This window comes from Rhipicephalus microplus, chromosome 3 (assembly GCF_043290135.1).
Source record: "Rhipicephalus microplus isolate Deutch F79 chromosome 3, USDA_Rmic, whole genome shotgun sequence".
Taxonomy (NCBI): Eukaryota; Metazoa; Arthropoda; class Arachnida; order Ixodida; family Ixodidae; genus Rhipicephalus; species Rhipicephalus microplus.
In genome coordinates this window covers 197291864-197310446 of record NC_134702.1, presented here as the reverse complement: position 1 = coordinate 197310446, position 18583 = coordinate 197291864, and the positions used below count along the sequence as shown (strand labels likewise).

At 48.2% G+C, this 18583-nt stretch overlaps 1 protein-coding gene across 1 annotated transcript in view; it reads right to left on the bottom strand.

The window, feature by feature from the left end:
- Nucleotides 1-18583, bottom strand: part of LOC142803096 (putative glutamate receptor) — a 68445-nt gene that overhangs the window by 45432 nt on the left and 4430 nt on the right. The window contains exons 2-4 of the mRNA XM_075888201.1: nucleotides 11823-11913; nucleotides 9000-9161; nucleotides 7983-8121 (exon numbers count right to left, since the gene is read on the bottom strand). Of these exons, the coding sequence (XP_075744316.1) occupies nucleotides 7983-8121; nucleotides 9000-9161; nucleotides 11823-11913 (392 nt within the window). The remainder of the gene's footprint in view (nucleotides 1-7982; nucleotides 8122-8999; nucleotides 9162-11822; nucleotides 11914-18583) is intronic.

The following is an 18583-nucleotide window of genomic DNA, read 5'->3' as shown; positions in this document are numbered from 1 at the left end:
GGCTTAGACTTAGAAACAGCTTTTGACAACGTATTGCATTCCTTTTTTTTTTTGAAGAGCTTGGCTAAGTTTCACGTCGGAAAATGGGCGTACAATTTTGTGCGCTCCATTCTTTCTTCAAGTTGCTCAAAGCTGAAGATTGACATGTTTTGTACACATGAAATTACTCTTGGGTCAAAGGGGGCACCTCAAGGGGCGTTGATCTCCCCGAGGCTCTTCAACATATGCATGATCAACCTGTCGCGGGCCATGAATGAGATACCACGCATTAAGCACATAGTCTATGCCGACGACATCACGATGTGATGCCACAGTGGATGCGAGGGTCAGATTAAGAGCGCCTTGCAAGAAGCCATCGATGTGACTGAGCACTATCTCATCCCTACCGGCATATGGCGCTCGCTTCTTAAGTTCGAGCTCTTACTCCATAGGAAGAAGCTCAGAGGTGGTTCTGACCAGTTCTGGAAGCCCACAACGAAAAGCCACATCAGGTTATTCACGGGTAACAGCTCCCCAGTTCAGCGCGTAGACTCTATCAAACAGAGTCCTCGAAATGTTTATTTAGTGTGATATAACATCAAGTTTTGGGCCCAGGACCACTCACTAAGGAACTGAGTAGATCCATGAGTGCACACACACACACAAACATATTGTTACGAAAGAGAAGAAACGCCGTATCGACGAGGCTGTGGATTAGATGTATTTGAAACCAGCGGTAATGGCGCGACCAGTTCACCAGCGATTGAGCGGAGACCACCCTTCGTCTTCCTCGTCAGGCTCCCACGCGCATCGCCCCCTAGAATCTTAGTATGCATTCATGTAGCATAATCCCCGTTGGCAGAAGCGCCGTCTCGGTGCATCTAAATGTCAACGTCACAGGGGAGTGGTAGGGCTTCAAGCACGCAACATGTACAATAACTATAGCCTGTTGGGTACATGAAGGCGACGGGGCGACAGGACCTATTTCATATGTTACAGGCGTAACGACACGAAGGACTCAGTATGCGCCAGTGTAGCGAGTAAGCAGTTTTTCTGACAAGCCAACTTCACGGGTCGGAGACCAGAGCAGTACCAAAGAACCGGGCGGAAAGTGTACGTCACGGTGTCGTTGGTCATACAAGCGCCGTTGCTTCTCTTGAGAGGGCAGAAGGCGGGTACGGGTGATTTCGCGTGCGTGAGCGGCCCGAGTGATAGCGTCCATGGCATATTCACTGGTCGGTACTGCAGGGAACGGTATGAGAGTGTCTAGAGGCAATGTTGGTTTTCGGCCATACAGCAGAAAAAATAGAGAGTAACCGGCAGTGTGATGGCGCGAATACTTATAGACAAATGTGACGTACGGCAACGCAAGATCCCAGTCGGTGTGGTTGGCAGAAACATTAGCGAGCATGTCTGTAAGAGTTCGATTTAGAAACTCTGTAAGCCTGTTGGTTTGCGGATGGTATGACGTGGTCAGCTTGTGTCTCGTTTCACAGGACTGCAATATGTCCGCTATCACCTTCGACAAAAAGGTGCGGCCACGGTTTGTAAGCGGCTGCCGTGGGGCTCCGTGTTGCATAATCATGTCCTTGAGGAGGAAGTCGGTGACGTGTGTGGCGCAGCTTGTTGGAAGAGCTCGTGTGATGGCATAACGCATGGTGTAGTCGGTGGCCACAGCTATCCACTTGTTACCCGAGAAAGACAAGGGGAAAGGGCCAGGTAGGTCCAAGCCAACGCGGAAGAATGGTTCTGATAGAATATCAAGTGGTTGAAGGCGTCTGGCGGGAAGTGTCGATGATGTTTTGCGGCGCTGACATTTATCACAAGCCGCAACGTATCTTCTCACTAAGCGTGCAAGCCCTGGCCAAAAGAAGCATCAGCGTATTCGGTCATAAATGCGTGACACACCAAAGTGACCAGCAGTCGGAAGGTCACGAAGTTCATGTAGAACTTCCGAGTGAAGGTGTTTCGGAATGACAAGCAGCAGAGCCGGTCCAGCCGACTCAGAAAATTGGCGGTATAATACGCCATGGTGGAGCACGAATGAGTGATGGGAGTGATTGGAAGATGGTGATTTGAGGCGCTCATTGATAGCACGTCATCTATAGCACGCAAGGACGCATCATGGCGCTGTTCGTCACCAATGCATGTCATTTGCGAAAGTGAATAGACGCAAGGCTCGGCGTCTGTGTCAGGCATAGTGCTCGACTCAGCAACCGGGTAGCGGGAGAGGCAGTCTGCGTCCTGATGTAGGCGTGCGGACTTGTACGTCACCGTGTAGGTATACTCTAGCAGTCGCAGCGCCCAGCGCCCGAGCCGGCGAGTAGGATCCCTCAGCGACGTAAGCCAACATAGCGCATGATGGTCAGTTATCACAGAGAAATTAGTGCCATATAAATATAGACGGAATTTTGAGACTGCCCAAACAAGAGCAAGACATTCTCGCTCTGTAAGAAAATAGTCGAGCTTAGCAGCTGTGAGGAGGCGGCTAGCGTAGGCGCAACTCGGTCGTGACTCCGTTGGCGTTGGGCTAGGATGGTTTTAATCCCAAGACCACTAGCACCGGTTTCGAGGTCCGGGGCGATCATGGAGCGTAAGGTTGCATCGATGCACGAGGCATCCTGCGAGTGACGTGGATGATCGGGACATACGTCTGCCTCAAAACAGGTGACGTGGTCGTCAATGAAAGGTCTGAGAGTGGCGACCGATATTCTTTGAGGTGGCACTTGTTTCATAAAACCAAAATTGATAACAGGTAAATATGTTTGGTTAGAGCCAATGGTTACGACGGAGTGCGGGACAGTAATGTCGCGCGCCAGGAGAACATCAGGAATCGGTGTCACGTTATAATCACCGTCAAGCACGGGAGAGGGTGTTGCCAATTCAACGAATGTGAGAGCTTCAGGTGGTATCCGGAAGAAATAAGTAGTGCACAAGCTGTTCGGAAGTTCAGTGTTAGAATCCGGGAGAAGAGTAAATTCTAGGCAGAGAGTACCAGCGGCACAATCGATGAGGGCAGAATGCGTCAATAGGAATTCCATGCCGAAGTTTAGGTCTTGAGGGCAATTCATCGTAAATAAAACAGGGACATGGCAGCCGGCAATACTAACGCGAGCGGTACACATTGCAGTGATGGCCACAGTTCCACCATCAGCGTTACGGAGGGCTTTAGATGCTGCAGGCGTGAGGACTTTTTTAAGCAGGCGACACAAATGAGCACTCATTATGGTCACTTGAGCTCCGGTATCGACTAACGCCGTGAAAGAAATACCGTTCACATACACCTCAATCAAGTTCGTATCAGTGGGGAGCGTCAACGGAGGATTTCGATCAGTCGCAATTGATGCAGCGCTACCTCCCGGAGCTGCATAATCTACTTTTCTGTCCGAGAGGATCCATAGTTGACTGGCGACGGATAGCGGCGTGGTTGGGGCGATGGGGAACGGCGGCGTTGAGGTGACGGCGAACGAGCGATAGAGCGGCTGTTAGGGACGGCGAAAGGAGGGTACACACGACTGGGCGAATACCGACGGGAGTCCTTGTATGGTTGAGTAGAGGAAAATAGGCTCCAGTTTGAAGGCGTCCAATTGCTGCGGCCGTAGCGGGTGATATGGCCGACTCTGTGGCAGCGGAAGCACATCGGTCTGTCGTCTGCAGTTCTCCATTCCGTCGGATTGCGGGATCGCGGAATAAAGTGTAAGTCATGGCGTGGTGCATTTATTGTGATTGGTCTGGAGGTGGGTCAGGAGGCAGAGCAGGCCACAGGAATACCGAGCTTTGTAGTTCTTGCCTCACGACGACTTGAATAACGGAAACCGCCGGAGGCGTTTGTGCGGTGCCTTGGTCGAGCGGATGTGGAGGAAATGGTGCCAGACTTCGCGCCTCAAGCTCCCGTTGAACAATACGTGTCACACTGTCGTAAATGGGTGGGACAGAACAGAGATCGGTGCAGGCTGATGTAACAGCCGGGTTTGGTAGCCGCATAAAATGAGGCAGAACACGGCGGCTTCTCGCCATTTCGAAGCGGCGGCATTCCTTTGAAATCATAATTTCAGTCGTGACGTTGGTACACACGAGCAAGTTGAAGGCGTCGTCCTCGATGCCCTTGAGAATGTGGCCCACCTTGTCACTCTCTGTCAAGAAAGTGGACGAGCCTTCAATGTGCTCGTCCACTTCTGGAAGGCTCCAAGTTGAAGGCTCGTCCACTTTCTGGCACAACGCAAGCACGTCCTATATGTACGAGACATACGACTCAGTTGAGGACTGCGCACGAGTGGCAAGTTCTTTTCGCGCTTCCATTTGGTGACTGGACGGGTCGCCAAAGAGGTCGCGTAGTCGCTCCTTGAAGATATTCCAACTCGTGAGCTCGGTCTCATGGGCGTCGAACCAAACACGTGGGATGCCGTCCAAGTGAAATATTACGTTGGCGAGCATCATTGTAGAATCCCATCGGTGTGTCTGGCTAACGCACTCGTACATACGGAGCCAGTAGTCAACGTGAAGCCCAGGTTGTGCGGAGAATGTACCGGGATCACGGGGGTAGGGCATCGTCAGGTATGTGGTGGCTGGAGCTACAGATGAAGACGCTGAAGGGTTGTTGTTATCGATAGCCATGTCCGGAGACTGAATGGTGCGGCCACTTCGAAGCTTTGTGGTGAGGACGGGGAACGTTCCACCTCCACCAAATATGTTACGGAAAAGAAGAAACGCCGTGTCAACAAGGCTGTGTATTAGATGTATTTGAAACCAGTAGTAATGACGTGACCAGTTCACCAGTGATCGAGCTGAGACCACCCTTCGTCTTCTTTGTCAGGCACGCACGCGCGTCGCCCCCAAGAATCTCAGTATGCACGCATGTAGCATATTATTACATAAAAAGATTATCTAATAATGAATATTGTGAAGTACTTTGATACGTTCAGTCTTAACTGCGCTAGTTGTCTTTGATTTGGAAGGGTCTCGGCATGCTTGAAGCCGCTGAGGGACGTCGATGCCCGCCGCTCGAAGATGTCCCGTCTGACTGCTTTACGTCGCTAACGCGTGCCAGCCCTCGCCAAAGCACAGATTTCTGCTACAGCAGAGATCGGTAGCTCAGCCTACATGTTCATCTCGGCTACGCCCGGCCCGTCTCAGCGACTCTGCAGGACATCAGCAGCAGCGGTCCACTATCCATGGAACGCACTCGATCGTCGTGCACGACAGCGTAGACGAGGGCACCTCCTCCTATCTCTGGTCCAGCTATTAAGTCGGAATGCAGGCCTCGCTCGTCGCCGTTGCCCTGCAGCAGTCAGGAACGCCAGCCGAACCCCTGCGCATCGCCTGGTCCCCGGGCCAGTCTCCAGCCAGAGTACAGGCACAGTAGCGCCTGCAAGACGTCGCCTAAATCCCCTGACTGGAATTTCAGCCGAGCCGAGAGCCGGCTATTCTTGACCGCTGCGCTGTCTTCACCATCGGCACAGGCACCGTAGCACGCGTCGCCCGCGCACAAACTTCGGTTTGCTCTTCATCGCCCCCGTGTCGTGGCCACGTGTTTTTTTTCTCACGCCTCTATCATGCGGCCCCCCGTTTAGGAAGTTGTTGACAACTTTTGTAACAATAGGAAGAGGAGGATAAAAATGTCACAAAGTTTCACCAAGTGAATTGGAAGTACACTTGTACACCTTCCCTGAAAGTCTAAGTGCAATAATCTGCAAGTTTTTCAACAAGTCTAGTAGCTCTGAACGCTGTTCAACACTCAGATGCCCCGGTAGTTCTCCATTAACTGTCATCTGCGTGCAAAACAGGCTACGTGTATGAATCTTGTGTGAACTTGCTTCGCTTGACTGTTCCTCGTTCACTTCCGTTGTGTTAAGTTGTGTAACATACGTCGTCAATCATTGATGGATATGTTGGGTTTAACGTCCCAAAATTACCATATGATTATGAGAGACGCCGCACAGGAGGGCTCCGCAAATTCAGACCACCTGGGGTTCTTTAAAATGCACCCAAATCTGAGCACACGGGCCTGCAATATTTCCGCCTCCATCGGAAATGCAGCCGCTGCAGCCGGGGTTCGACCCCACGACCTGCAGGTCAGCAGCCGAGTACCTTAGCACTAGACCACCGTGGCGGGGCGCTCTCTTTCGGTGACTTGAAGTCTTTGTCAACTTTAGCGAACGCAGTCTTCAATGTTTTGTCCTTCCACGGTTCTTCGAAGAACTGGTTCTTTGTCACGTCAAACCATTTGGTCTTCGAAACAGTCAATGGATTCATTTTGTGTTCGTGTGGTTTCACTGTAACAGAAACGTCAAGTCGAATGGAGTCAATATATCATACGTATACAATTTAATCTTTATCGAATGGTGTTCTGAAATGGATTCTTGTCCATCACCTAGGTTAGGCCTAATTTCTTTAGCTGCACAATTTGTGAAGTGCACCTTGACAGAAGTGCAAAGCCGAAATCTAAAGGAGCAGTTTGGTTGGCTGGTCTCAGTGGTACGATTTCAACTCAATAAACTCTAGAAAAAAACGAGACATAGCACAATGTATGGAACGACAAAAGCAAGCGCTGCTTTACAATTTAACTTTTTTTATAATGAAACCCAGAGAAATGCAGAAAAAACGCGTAAGCACAAAGCAGGCACAAAGAAAGGGTGGCGTCACAATTATCCACGCAATTAACAATTGTAAGATTACGCATAGAATCGCTCATGACAGTCTTTGAAACGATACCATGCAATGTCACAGAAGCCTGACTGAGGCATGCTTCTGGCATGACACGCTAGAGAAATATAGCTTTTTTGTGACTTTATGAGAAATGTGTCATATTTGAATCTAGACATTACTTGCATTAGAAGTTTTATCGCCATTTTTTTTTTGTGCGCAGCTAGTGTACGCAAAAGTCCTACGTATATTTTTCTCAAGGCAGTGAAGTTGATGTTTCTTCTACCAGCGGACTAAAATGTATTTGAATCGGCGCAAAGTTCGCGCGCGACCTTGCTGGGCTCGAATGGAGTGGCTGGCGGGCCATGGGTTTGGAGCCGATAACGGAAGACAGCATGTCCTAACTGTAGTTAAGCTGAGATCGGGGACGCAATTTCGCTGCAGGTCCTAATTTTTGACAACTTTTGCAAAAGATAGATCGCGGAACTACATCATTGAACTAGCATAGACGTTTTTACTGTATTTAAATTGCTTGCTTCTGCCTCCCCGATTTATTCCTTACAGATTAATACTCCAGGAAACAGGATACTTTTTCAGTACCGCTGCTCATCATCAGCCTGAACGGTCTCTACATGTTTTCTGATTTCTCAGGCCTTCGAGACGCACAGTTTACATAACTTTGACATTTTACTGCGTAGGTAACAGGCCAGCTGGCACATTGGAAAGAGTCGCATATATAGCGAATTCAGCACACGCGAAATTGGTAAAGCACTTTGTTGGCACGTATCATTCCAGCTGAAGAATTATATTTAGGTGTATGTGTGTGTGTGAGAGAGAGAGAGAGTGTGTGTGTGTGTGTGTGTGTGTGTGTGTGTGTATGTGTGCGTGAGTGCGTGCGTGCATGCATCGGCGTTCGCCTTGTGTTTTTTTGTGGTGATATAGAATCAAACAAGAGATTCTTTTAAAAACGGTTCCTAATAATTGCAGAATTCATACTATAAACATTAAGAGTTTGCGGAATGCCCAATTTTGATTAAACCTAAATTCCCACTTCGTCTAGGAATGAAATTTCCAAATCAATATTTCGTACTGCACTTGGTATTTCGAGCTATACAGTCACCAGCTTGATTGCAAGCATCAAGCGCTGAGATAGCAGAAATTAGCATTGGTCGTAGATCCAGCGCCCTGCAAACTTTTGCTGTTGTTAGTACCAATCGTAAATTGTAATGTGGCGCATATACTTATGACCAAGCAACATCAATAAATCATGTCTGAGTACATTTATAAAGTATAAAGAAAAAATTGTCTCCCCAGATTTTGAAAGGAGAGTCTACTGAAAGGTTTAAATTATCTCAACTCACCCTTCGTTAATAGCATAGCGAAGAGCAGAAAGATGTACTCAAGGAGCTTTTCTGTAGCACCGGCAAATCTGAAGTTGTTCTGGAACATTACCATCAGGATGGCAACAGTAGCAAGCGCAAGGACAATGCCAATCCATACCTGCAATACCGACAGGGTATCACCACAAGTCTTCTGAGAAAACGTTTCTGCAAAAACAGCTACTCGTGCTTTTAGAAATACGAACTTCCACACTGAAGGTGCGCAAAAAGATCACACAAAGCTATAGCAGCAGCTGCTTGCAATAGCAACAGCTTAGTTTAGACACCATTGAAATTATTATTCGCAATTTTTTGTAAATTGGCACTCTTAGAAGAGGCATTCTCGGCGCTTAGTTGAGGAATAGGACTGATTTTTAGCGTATTTGAACGGTGCAAAATACTTGAAACGTGCACCAAACAACCTTTGATAACTCTCGCTGTGCTTATAAGTTGGTTTTCTTCAATCTCGGCTCATTTTCGCTTACAGCGCGCACTCAACCGTGCAGAAGCCAGCTCAAGAAGCGACTGTCATGTTCTCTGGCGGCTTGCGGAAAATTCAAGAAAATACAAAATTCACAAAAACATTTCATTAATTTCTTAAGACATGTTCTCAAACAAATACAGCGATAAAAGTAAATGCACTAAATATATTTTCTCGCACTATGTTGGTTGTTGTAGTTACTCTCGGTGAAACAGTACGGGAGTAAAAGAAGGCGCCATCCATGCATTGACACGCACTGAGAGTCCGATTACATGAGCCCCATTTCAACTGATCTTTCAGCGCTTGGGATTTGAGCCACCTAGAGGAACAAATGAAGCTGATGCTTTGCTCCTAATTGAACTTTGCCTTGATACGTTAGTATTTTATTAGAGCTTCGCGAGAAGCAGAGGAGATTCTTAAGTTCACGAAACTTGCGGATGCCTGCACACAGTCACCGATCGGTAGTTTATAGGGCACAAATTCACGACAAGGTGAAAGGCCTTAACACAGCTATTCACCTGTTCATCGAAGGCGTATATGTAGCCAAAGACGTCGCTGTAGTACACTTCTCTGCGACCAGCCATGTGGCTTGCATCTGCGTAAAAGTACGCTGGCAATGGTCGCATAGCACTTACGCGGTCGTTGGTCAGTGCCAGTGGCCCCACAGCCACGTCGCACTCCTGCGTGGAAAACGCAGAGAGAGAGAGAGAGAGAGAGCTTATTATTACGTCTAGTACTGCGTATGATCATAATTTTTGCAAATATGACTACTAACGAGATGGGCCACTCAATGACGGTCAACGTGCAGGTTTATATTGCGCGCGCGAACCACGCGAAAAAGCCGCTTCGAGATGGTGGCGTCGATAACACACGCGCTGACGAGCAGATAGCGTTTTTGTCAAGTAATATGTGGTATCATGACTCCTGGCAGACATGCAGTTCATCACTCACCACGTGGTAGCTTAAGTTTTATGTATGTATTTATTTCTTTATTTAAAATGCATTACCGGCCTATTAAAAGGCATTGATTAGGGGGCGTCAGTAAATACAATGCAAACTGATACAGACAAAAGGTACAAAGAACAAGGAAAAAGGCAAAAAAGCAAACAAATAAAAACAGCAAGGTTAACAAAGTTATTCAATAGAAAACAACACGAAATCAGGTTATCACGAAAAAATTCACGGTTAGAGATGGATACAATGTGATATGTAAGGCTGTTCCAATGTGCTATGGCTTAGTTGTTTATTATTGGTGTTAATTTTGCGTCTGGATAACTTGCGCACGATTGTTCTTGATCACTTTCGTTCCTTCATCTCAGTCCCGTTTTAACATTTTCCCCACGCAGCATCATGTACCAGCTGGCCCTTCAAGAATCTCTTGTGCATGGTAAACTGAATTTACAGAAGAGTGTTTTTCCGGTAAATAACACACTCGTATTCTGGTGACTCGATCATCTGTGCAGTTTCACTGACTTATTTCCTGGGCTCCACACGAAATCACAAAATAAACAGACATGTATAGCTTATTGGCGTCCACGAGCTGGAACTTTTTTTGTATCAGTGCTATATCAGGATCTAAGCTGCGAGAAGGGTGAGGGCAAGTGCATCTCTACTAAGCGAATGACGGTTAAATAGTTCTGTGCAACTTCGCCATATGCATGGTGCTGAGAAACATATTAGTTGTCTATGCGCACTATGAATAAAGACTTAGGGGACTGTACGCGTAAAGAATTCGACGTCCGACTACACTGGTGCCCAGAATTTTGAAATCACGCTGCTAAACCCACGAGCGCATACACTGTTCTTACTCAGGAGAAGCGCATGTAAAAATGAAAAATTCGCGGCTTTGCTTTTACAAACAATGATACAATTATAAAGGATGCCGTAGTGGAGGGCTCCGAAAATTTTTATGTCCTGGAGTGCTTTCCAGGGAGTGAAGTTTCTTCCTCTTCTTCAATGATGATGATCATGTTTATTGCTCATTATCGCAGCATGCTCGATATGTTGTGTTAGCGCACTGAGTTCAATTGATCTATGGTAATGTCCTTAACGGCACTGCATGCGTGCAACGAGCCTGTAAAATGACTAAGACGTCACTGCAAAGGTGCGTAAAACACAAAGCACGAAAAATCTCAACTAGCGCCTGCATAGTGAGAACAGCCATGATCACTAAAAAACGTGCTTAAAAAGATTACTAAAGCAAAAATTTGAACTTGTAATGACCAAAAACTAGGTGTCTCAAAGGCCCACGATGCAGCGGTGGGCTTTCTCCTGACTTTCACAACAAGGCAGCGGGCAGCTTCCAAGTCAGAACTTTTGTGGAAAAAGAACTGCCATCTCAAAATATAAAAAAAATTGTGTGGATTTGTTCCTTCGTGCGTTAAATATCTCCTTTTGAAGAAATTCGGCTATCGTGTCATTGGTTGTCAGCGCATAACGAGCAGCGTTGCCTGTGAGCAACAAACCTACATGGATGCTTATAAATAAATAATAACTTTTGTTTAGAGCGTCAATTGAACCAATGTGCTATTCCTGGCAAGGAGGTGTTCTACTACAGGGGCACGCCAGTGCTTGAAGTTGTTGCCGCGAAAAAAAAATGCGGCAAATCCCAGGTACCTGAAAATCGACGTTATGCGAAGCATGTGGAGGGAAGGTGACCGTGTGGCAATTTTTTTATTGAGCGACACGTCGACCCAAGTTTGTTATTGAGCCGACGCTACCGAGGTCGGGTATTGCTTAAAACTTACACGTTTATATTGTCTATGTGTGTTCTAATCGTTCCTGGAAACAACTAATTGTCAATCAACTATGGCACCTACCCGTATACCAGCGGCACATACATGCGGATATGGCCACTGTCTGACGGAAAGTGTTTGTTGACGTACGTGACGGAATTGTTACAATATCCATGTCTTTAACAACGCGTCCTATTTGTCAAATCATTTAACCCTCCCATGATAAAAAGCTTAAGCGGCTAGACAGACAGATACTCTCAAAGAAATGCTTTGCATTAAAAAAACACTATACAAGTGTTTGTAGCGCCAGCTGCCTTCTGAAAAAAAAAACCTAGTAATGTATACCAGAAAGGCACAATAGCACCAGGCTTAAAAAAACATCAATTACGCTAAGAGCAGGTAGTTGAAAAGAACATCCATTACAAGAGCTTAATTATCAGCAATAGCATGTGCGCGTATTACCTTATAGACGCATAGTGAATAATTACCCGCCTGACCAAACGCATAATTAATACGTAGGAGGTGGAAGGGGCAGCTACTTTGCAAGGAAGAATGTGTACTGAAGCAAATTCAATTAGAAAAAGCAGATTTTTAAAAATCACTCACGTTTCGGACAACGAGGCCGACTTGCCCACCCCAGGCACCGTTCGGGAGACGACCGCCCCAGTTTCCATCGGTAGGCATGAGATAAGTGTACCTGTGAGAAAGAGATTTAACACTCAGTGTCGTTGCTTTTCTTTTACCTATAAGGATAACTCCTCAAGGCTAATCGGTTTGTTGTTTTCTTTATTATTCCTGGCGTGTCTTATTTCCCCTAAAGGGAAGGTCTCTCCTCATAATCTCCATTCAATGATATCCTGCGATCTTGATTTTATTCTGTGCTTCTATATTTATTAGCTTCAGCCATAGCATTTGCCTTGGCGGTCCTCGGCCACTCTTCCAATCTCTTGCAATCGATACCACCGTTTAAAGCCTAATGAACTGCCTTGGTTTACCTTTAGCTCTTCATATTTACTTTTATATCGGCTACCAGCGTAATTTCTCTTCAACTCTGTGGTCTTGATATTTCTCACGGTCACACTTGTCATTTTGTTCCATCAACGCCGGGTGGTTCGTAGCTTCATTTTACGTTTGCTTTTCTACAGGTCACTTCCCGCCTGTTAGAACTTCCTAACTATAGGATGTCTTTGTAAGGGAGTTAAAGGCGCAAATGCGAGTGACGGCCAAAGAGCACCAGGACATGTTATGGCGCACGATCAGTGATCGTGTAATCGTGATCACAATTAGTGATCATGATTAGTGATCGCGATTAGTGATCAGTGATCAGTGATCGGCAAGAGAACGAAGAAGTGAATGAATGAAGCCCATAGCTTTATTTCATTCTCCTAATTCAGTTTTCATTTTTGGACGACGACGAAGTGTCTCTTCATAGAACGCTTCTGCTTTCGGCTCCGAGCATTGTTATCAAGTTTTTCGCTTTTTACGGGAGACGCTGCTCCCTGCCCCAAGGCGACGGACGCGGAGTCATCCACTGGTCCGCCCAGCCAGAGGTCTGCTATGGCGAGCTCCTCGGTAAATCAGCGCGCCTGGCCCAGAACCAGTGAGGCCAACGGTGATAGTCACTGCCTCATGGCTGTGGACGCGGAGCCTTCTGCGGCTCTGTCCGGTCATAGACCACCTTTGGCAAGCTCGTCGCGGAAACGAAGCACCTGTTCGAGCACCAGCGAGGACACGGAACTGTACTCGGCCACTGGCGACGACTCGTCGGATGACGACTTCGAGACCGTGAGAAACAGGAAGGCCAAAAGAAGAAGTATCAAGCCGTCTTCACCAGCAGGGACATTAACATCTCAGTCAAAAGGAGAACGCTGGCCGCACACCATCCTATTCATGCCCGAGGACTCCACCATCAGCCTTCGAGCAGTAAACAGGCAAGCTCTCTCTATGTACTTTGAGGGGGTAGCACCAAACGACATTAAGGATATCCGGGTGAACACGCGGAAGAATATTCTAGCTGTGGACACAATGACTGCCAGCGCCATAGACAAGCTTCGCAGAGTATCAGATTTGGGAGGCATCAAAGTTCGACCGGTTATTCCAATGGACGGTGCCTGCATGGCGGGAGTAATCTACGACATTGATTTGGCCATAGCAAACTCGGACCTCCCAACTCTCATAAAACCAGCGAACGAAGGAGTTCTCATCGCGAATGTACTTCGCCTCGGAAACACCCGTTGTGTAAAGATAATGTTCAAAGGAGATTCCATTCCGTCGCATGTCAAAGTGGGACACTTCCGACATCCTGTTCGACCATTTGTCCCTAAACCACTCCAGTGCCATAACTGCATGAAAATTGGGCACATCAAGAGTGTATGTACAAACACCACAGTATGCCCCCGATGCGCTGAGCCGCACACTGCAGACGCATGTCGGGCAACAAGTCTGAAGTGCAGAAACTGTGATGGTCCGCATGATGCTGCATCCAAGGAATGCCCTCGGATTAAGAAGGAAATCGCCATTATCAAACAAATGGTTAGGGACAATTCAACCCACAGAGAGGCTGCTGAAAGGGTACGGCGGCGACGTAGTCGCCGACGGAGGCGTGTAGGACAGAGTGTTGCGCATAACCCATTTCCTCCGAGCACGAGTGAAGTAGTAAGCACGAAGCGAAATGAAGTGGAGAAGCTCACAGCTGCGGATGAGTGGCCTACGCTTCCGCGTACGCAGCCTGCAAAGGAGCCTCCTGCGAGGCCTCGCCGCCCAACACCTTCCACCGAGTCTACTTCCGTTGAGGATGTGTCAAGGGTCGATCGACAGATCATCCCGATGTTACGATCCCTCGTCGCTGTCATGGCAGACATACTAAGAAGCCTGGGAACTCCAACCGCTCGAAGCGGGTTACAGGTGTTGGACGCGCTGAGCCCAGTCCTCGCCTCCCTCGCGTAGACTCATGGCAGGAGATCAACAATCGTTCCGCAAAGACGTCAGAGAAGCATCAGTCATCCAGTGGAACGCAAGAGGACTTAGATCACGGATTTCCGATTTTCGTCAGTACGTGTTTTCTAACCGTTTCCCAATCATCGTAATATGTGAACCGAAATTATCAAACCCGATCAGGCTATCCGGCTACGAATCAATCCCGTCCAAAACCCGAAACGAAAGCAGCAAGGTCATTGTGTATATTCGTCGAGAGCTTACCTACATCATTCAACCTGTGTCGCCTCATGATGAGAACCAATATGTTTGCCTGACTGTGAAGCAGAAAACCCTCACCTTCACATTAATAGGTGTCTACTTATCTCCCTCAGCCCGTTTTGATTGCCAAAGACTGGATGACATTCTTTCGAGCGTCCCGGATCCGTGGATAATTATAGGGGACTTCAACGCCCACCACCCAATCTGGGGAAGTTCAAAAGTCAATGCCATGGGCCGGAGGCTGGCTTCATTTGTATCGACTCATGAACTGTCTCTACTTAATGATGGGAGCCCTACATTTCTGCGAGGATCAACGTACAGCAGCTGTTTGGACTTGACGTTTGTGTCACGTCGCTTCGCCACAAGCGTTAAGTGGTTTTTAGACATCGAGACACATGGTAGCGATCACATCCCCAGTTATCTCACCATCGAAGGCTTTGCTAGCGACCACCCACCGAAAACCGTACGGAGGATCGATCTTTCAGCATTCACAACCAACATTGAACACGCTTGTGAAAAAGGCTTAACCTCTGGCATTGAGCAAGCGATCAAACAAGCAGCGCAGAGTGCGATGCGCACGCTGGCATATTCTTCAAGGCCCTCAGAAACGGACGTGGAGTTAGAGCGACTCCGTGCGACTCGTCGGCGTGCGGAGCGTAGATATCGACGCACAAAATCCATTCAAGATCTACGGATGGCCAGGCGCATGCAAAAGAAGATCCAGCGTCGTATAGACAAACTGGAGTTTCAACGGTGGGCGAAGTTTTGCGCGAGTCTAGACCCTCGCAAACCGCTTTCTCAAATATGGCGAACCGTGCGAGGCCTACGCATATTTCCCCAACAACGTTTTCCGTTTAAAGCCTTGGCCCTTTTCCAAAATAGAAGGGATATCGAGGTAGCGGAAGATTTTTGTAGGAAGATTGCGGGCCCGTCAAATTGCACAGAAGCCCTTACTGCTGATTACACGCCACATTCACTTGACCCGCACCTGGACCTGCCTTTTTCAATGGAAGAACTGAATGTGGCTCTTGCTTCATGCAATCGATCGTCATCGCCTGGACCGGATGGCATATCATACCGCCTATTATGCAATCTCGGTGATCGAGCACGAAGTGCTTTGCTGGAAGTATTCAATGAGTCTTGGAGAGATGGAACGGTCCCCAAAGAGTGGAAAACAAGCCGGTTGGTTGCACTTCTCAAACCTGGAAAATCGCCTCTAGAGCTGACATCATACCGCCCAATAGCGCTGGCTAGTTGCGTAGGGAAGCTGATGGAGCGAATGATCCTTGCCAGACTCGAGTGGTTCCTAGAACGCCATTGAATATATCCAGACGCCATGGCCGGTTTTCGTCGTCTTCGGAGCTCCATTGACAATGTCATTGACCTGGTGACCTACGTACAACACCAGAAAATGAGCAGACGGTTATCTGTCGCACTATTTCTAGATGTCAAAGGAGCATATGACAATGTTTCTCACGAAGCCATACTTGACGCCCTCGAGTCAGTTGGTTTGGGTGGGCGAGTGTACCGCTGGATCCAATGCTACCTACATATGAGATCATTGTTTATGCAAACTGATGATGGGCCGACTTCTGAACATTATACACACCGTGGTGTTCCTCAAGGTGGTGTATTGAGCCCCACACTGTTCAACCTGGTTCTGATCGGTCTCGTGGAACGCATACCAGATTCCGTGCAGATATCTCTCTATGCAGATGATATTTGTGCCTGGACGTCAGGTGTAACACGTCCTCAGGTACGTGCGAGACTCCAGAAAGCAGCGAATTCAATATCGGCGTACCTTAGAGAACAAGGCCTTGAGATTTCTCCTGAGAAATCGGCGCTGGTCGCGTTCACGCGGAAGGCAATGACGTCATATCCCATCGCCATCGATGGACACAGTGTCTGCTACGCCAGGACCCACAGGTTTTTGGGGGTCACGATCGATCGAAATCTCTGCTGGAGTCCCCATGTGGCCACTCTAAAGAAGCGCCTAACGGCCATCGCACAACTTTTCAAGTTCCTCGGAGGCAAAACGTGGGGCACATCAGTGCACGCGATGTTGCATTTGTACAAAACGCTGTTTCTGGGGTACCTGCGGTATAGCTTGCCGGTTCTGACGAACGCTTGCAAAAGCAGTATACGCACAATAGAAAACGCCCAGGGCCAGGCACTCAGAGTTTGTCTTGGATTACCACGCTGTACATCAACAGCGGAAACCATCGCAATCGCCAAAGATCATCCGGCCACAGTGCACATTACTTTGGAGGTGCTTAGAGCTCATATTAGACACCTTGCTCGCGCCCCTGCCCACCACCTAGCTTCGCTTCCAGAAGATCGACCGAGTGCCTCCTTCTGTAAGAGAGTATTGACTTTCCGTGAGTGCCTTCCAACAGTCTACACGCCTCCGGAACGGATACTAACACCTCCTTGGTGCTTGGACCGACCAAAACTGCGCTTGACAGTGCCGGGGATTCGCAAGAAGGCGGAGCTCTCGGCGCCAGCTTTAAAGCAGATGATTCTACTCATGCTACACGAAGAATACAAAGATCATGTCAAACTTTACACGGATGGCTCGACAACTGTTGGAGGATCTGCAGGAGCTGTGATCTTCCCAGCAAGAGCCGAAACCATCCAGTTCAGAACGTCACACAAGACGACATCGACAGCCGTGGAGCTCGCGGCACTCCGCAGCGCACTCCGCAGGATTGATCGAGAGACACCACAAAAATGGAGCATTTTTACTGATTCGAAACCAGCTCTCCAATGTCTACACAATGCTCTACGTCGTGGGCCTCAAGACCAATTGGCGCTCGAAATACGACAACTGTACCATCACCTAATAGACGAAGGACATGACATATCTTTTCAGTGGTTACCAGGCCATTGCGGCATCATCGGTAACGAGCATGCCGACGATGCAGCTAAGAATGCTCACGAAAATGGAGTGATGGAACCTATTCCACTATCAAGAAGCGACGCAGCAGCAAAGATTAATACGCTTGCGCAGGATGTCGCAAGGTCTATGCGGAATACGCCCGGTTTTCTCCACACCCGTCTTCACCGCCTGGACCCATGCCTACGACTTACTATTCCATCTGGCCTACCCCGATCCGAGACGACCCTTCTCTGCCGCATGTGGCTTGGGGTGTCTTTCACGAACGCCTTTGCCTGCCGCATCGGAATGAGAGACAGCGCTGCATGCGACCATTGCGACAATGACGAAACAATTGAACATATTTTATGTCAGTGCCCCCAGTACAGCTCTCAGCGACAGTCCCTCTCAGCAGTGTTTGCTCGCCTCGACGACCAGCCACTTTCTGAGCAGTCAATCTTGGAATGTCGGAAAGATCGAGCTTCACGCCAGAAAGCAACGAAGGCGCTGATGAAGTTTCTGCGAGCGACCCGTCTCGTTGAACGATTGTGACACTACTGTGTGCGCGTGTGTGTGTGTGTGTTTGTGCTTCTCTTCCTCCCTTTCCCATTTCTTTTTCTTACTTTTCTGTCTCCCCTTACCCCTTCCCCAGTGCAGGGTAGCAAACCGGATAGGTTTCCTGGTTAACCTCCCTGCCTTTCCGCATTAAATTTTCTCTCTCTCTAATTCAGTTATTAAATTGAGTTCGGGATCTTTTTACGGTGTGTGCGGTGGGCGGACTGTCTCCAGACAGGCAGCTCAACATCGGTGAGTCAGAGTTTCACTACGCATTGCGATCAGAATGGCCCCTTAGCAGGCCGTGCCACATACCTGGCAAAGCCCGGGTATGGGGACAACCAGATGCCGCTAGTGCCAAGCGGAAGACCACTTATCCATCCCGCTCGACTTCAAGTTGCTGCAGGCTCAGAAATGATATCGACGTCCCATACAGAGGACAGCGAGGCCTAGCAGTGTAAGAAGAGGCGTACAGAGGAGGAAGAAGAGGTTGACAACGATGACGCACATCGACGTACTCCCTTAATGACATGACACATATGGATACAGAAGCACCCAAGGAAGACGAGGCAGCTTACAAGGTGGTCACCCATCACAGGAACCGAGCTACGGGGATACCGGTGGTGTTCAGACCGGTCGCTGCCGAGGACGCCTTCTGAAAGGTGAATCTAAATCGCATGGCATCTGAGATAATCTCTGCTTTTAATGAGAAAGTGACATCAACAAGAATCAACAGAGACGG